The 3,110-nt window shown below is 34.4% G+C and overlaps 1 protein-coding gene across 1 annotated transcript in view; it reads right to left on the reverse strand.

Annotated features, from left to right (window-relative positions):
* LOC107713867 (uncharacterized) overlaps window positions 1–490 on the reverse strand; it is a 5,772-nt gene extending 5,282 nt beyond the window's left edge. The window contains exon 1 of the mRNA XM_016519510.1: window positions 227–490. Within this exon, the coding sequence (XP_016374996.1) occupies window positions 227–260 (34 nt within the window). The 5' untranslated portion in view covers window positions 261–490. The remainder of the gene's footprint in view (window positions 1–226) is intronic.
* Window positions 491–3,110: the final 2,620 nt, after the last annotated feature.

Raw genomic sequence — 3,110 nt, forward strand, 5'->3', positions numbered from 1 at the left:
ATATATACATTTTTTTTAAATTCTGTAATTAATTATTAATGCAAGAATTGGTTTTGAAACAATACGCAAATAAACGTAAAAGAATGAAAATAAAACAGAAAGTTGGCTATTTAGGCAAAATGCAACTTTATGATAGGCTATAGCTTATAATAGCCTACAACAGAACATTTAGGCTAAAGATGAAATGTCAGACAAAAGATAACACAGAAACGTTTGCAGTACCTACCTTTCGAAAACATTCCGACAGAACTGAGAAACATGCATCAAAAAAACAATGCTCATAATCCGTGAAGCTTTTCAGCATGACTGGTCCGAACTGATGCATTTCACCATAATATCCTGCGCGAGCTTACAAACCGCTTCATATGCCATCATAAGTTTCCATTTTCTTCTTCTTTTGCCCGTCTATGTCCAGTGTATATACTGAACGGTCTCGCAGGTTGAAGTGGACGCAGTTGAGAAATGCTGCATCAGTGTGTGATGTGTTGGGTGAGCTGGGTTGTGCAACACAGGTCAGTAACGACTCAAATATTTTCAAAGATAGGACATGTACAGTAGCCTACTGAACAAAGGGCTCCAGGGCTGTGATTCCTGTCTTCACCAAACTTACTGAAAGAGTTACTGATTTGAACTAGATTAAGTGTCTTAATAAGATACATTTTCTTTGTGCTTATTCTGCAAAAATAAATAGAGACCCCATGTCCCAATTAGCCTGCATTTACCCTATGAATAAGCTCATAGGCGTAATTTGCGGGTGGGACGGGTGGGACATGTCCCCACCACAAGCTAATTTTGAAGATCTGTATTTTTTTCATTCAAATTATTTTAAAGTATTCCTATGGTTTTATCAAAACTTAACCTGCCTGTTATATTGACCGGCCTGTAGAAAAGTGATTGTTATTCTATATTGTCCTATTTGGGATTAAAATGACCTAGAAAGGAAACTAAATAAATTAATAAAAAAAGGCAGGAGCGTATTGCTTTGTGTACACCAAACAGAGGATGTTATTGAAAATTCATTGCATTTTACGGTATCTAGGAAACACAAGTAGGCTAATATAACATTTTTTCATAGAGCACATTGGAAGCATGATATACAATTTAATTAATGTTAATTTTAAGTTTATTGAGAAAAAAAAACTCTAGTGACTCTAGTCTTCCAGAAATGTTGTAATATTAAGCAAAAAAGTTTGTGTAAGCAATAATAAACAGCAACTTTAAATAAGAAGTTTCTATTTTTTTTCTTGACCTTTTCATTTTCAAACATGTATCTGCAGGTTAGGCTACATCATTGTTTGCCAATAGGTGGCGACAAATGAATGTCGTTATGAGTGAGTCATTGAATCATTCATTTAAACGATTTGTTTATTCAAGAACAAGTGAATGAGTCATTAAATAAAATGCCACGGTTTGACGCGACGGCGGGAACTATTTCACTGGCGAAGCAAAAACAAACAAACTGGCAATATTGTGTCTAAAATGTAAGTTGCTCTATATTAACTTATTTTTCATTTAACTCTTGATATAATCATGATCATGATATAATCGCACTGTTTTTCTGAATATCAGCGGGGGTCATCACCTGAGGCAACATCAGCATTCTTGCTCGTTATTGCTTTATGTGCTTCAAGCGAGGTTTTAAATATCGTAATTTCAAATTTCAAGTAAATTAATGGCCAAACAACGTCGTATTTACAAGTGGAAGACTCTGAGTTAATCGCTGAGCCTGAAACTGTGCGTGAGAAGAGTACGTTCTCACTGCTGTGTGTGTGTGTGCACTTGGGCCCTGTCCCAAATGGCACACTTCATGTGCACTTTCGGTCTTGCGGACTTACAATGGCCACTGCGTGCATGTGTCCGTTAAGTCCACGAGACCGTAGGGTGTCCCATTCGTCATTTTAGCGTTCAGAAGGGTGCTCGCAAGCTTACGTGCAGGAAAGCACGCGCATACAGTAGCCAAGTTTCCATTCAGTTGTGAGCTGTTTTGTTATCGACAAAGAGAATATGCGTAAAAAAAAACTTTGCGAAATTTGCTGTGTCCAGTCTGTTTCCATCCAACTGGCCTTTTACCGATAAAATGGTGTGCGTGATGACGTCATCCCTAAAAAAACGAATTGTCGCATAAGTTTTGGTGTACTGCAAGAAAAATTGCCCTTGAGCTGTTTCCATACATAATTTCACCTATTGCACAAATTATATAGGCTAGTAGCCTTTCTGTTCCTCATCCTTTTGAAGCAAAACTTTATTATATAGGCTATTATTAAATTGTATACATAAAATGATTTTTATTAACAAGTGTCATGAGTTTTTTTTTTGTACTTTATGTAGACTACTTAGAGCAATACTACTTGATCCTCAAGCAATATTCATAAACGGGTGCAGTTGTATTATTATTATTTTTATTTTTTTTTAAACATTTATTAGACTGTATTGAAAATAGGGATGTTCATTTCGGGTATTTCTCCTAACCGGAAACCTATGCTCTTTAAGCGATTATTAACCGTTAACCGACAAGATTATATTACATTAGAAGTAAATTAAATTAGAATCAATACGTGGCTGTGACCCATTAAAAATACCAAAATGTGTATATATATATAAAAGGAATAAATAGGCCTATGTGCAAAATATATTTTTTACTTAAGTAATAAATTAACAAAAAAGGAAAAAAAAAACTGTGCAACAAGTAGTAGCCTATATGCTACTTTCGTTTCAGTTTCGGTTCATTTTTGTGATGCACTCCAGAAACAACTTAAGAAAGCAGCATCCTGTGTGTTTCCTTTTGTTATTTATTTATTTATTTATTTATTTTTTTACAAAAGCACAATGTTTTGTTTTTATTGTGAATGTACACAAATAAAATAAATATTTATTATAATTTTATTTGTCCCTACCACTTTTTGAAAGTAATTGAAAAAATATATTGCGGAAGGTAGGCTATGTATTAAAGGGAAAACAAGATCAACAAATCATTCTTCATAATCTAATTAGGATGATAAAAAAAAAACAAATTTGACTCCTTATGCATGCATAACTCGTGCAGTGCAATGACTACGTGATTTGCAGCTGTCGCACTTTTCGTAATGTCATTAGGCTATAGCATTTTATTT

Source organism: Sinocyclocheilus rhinocerous, unplaced genomic scaffold (assembly GCF_001515625.1).
Source record: "Sinocyclocheilus rhinocerous isolate Xijiao unplaced genomic scaffold, SAMN03320098_v1.1 scaffold929, whole genome shotgun sequence".
NCBI lineage: Eukaryota > Metazoa > Chordata > Actinopteri > Cypriniformes > Cyprinidae > Sinocyclocheilus > Sinocyclocheilus rhinocerous.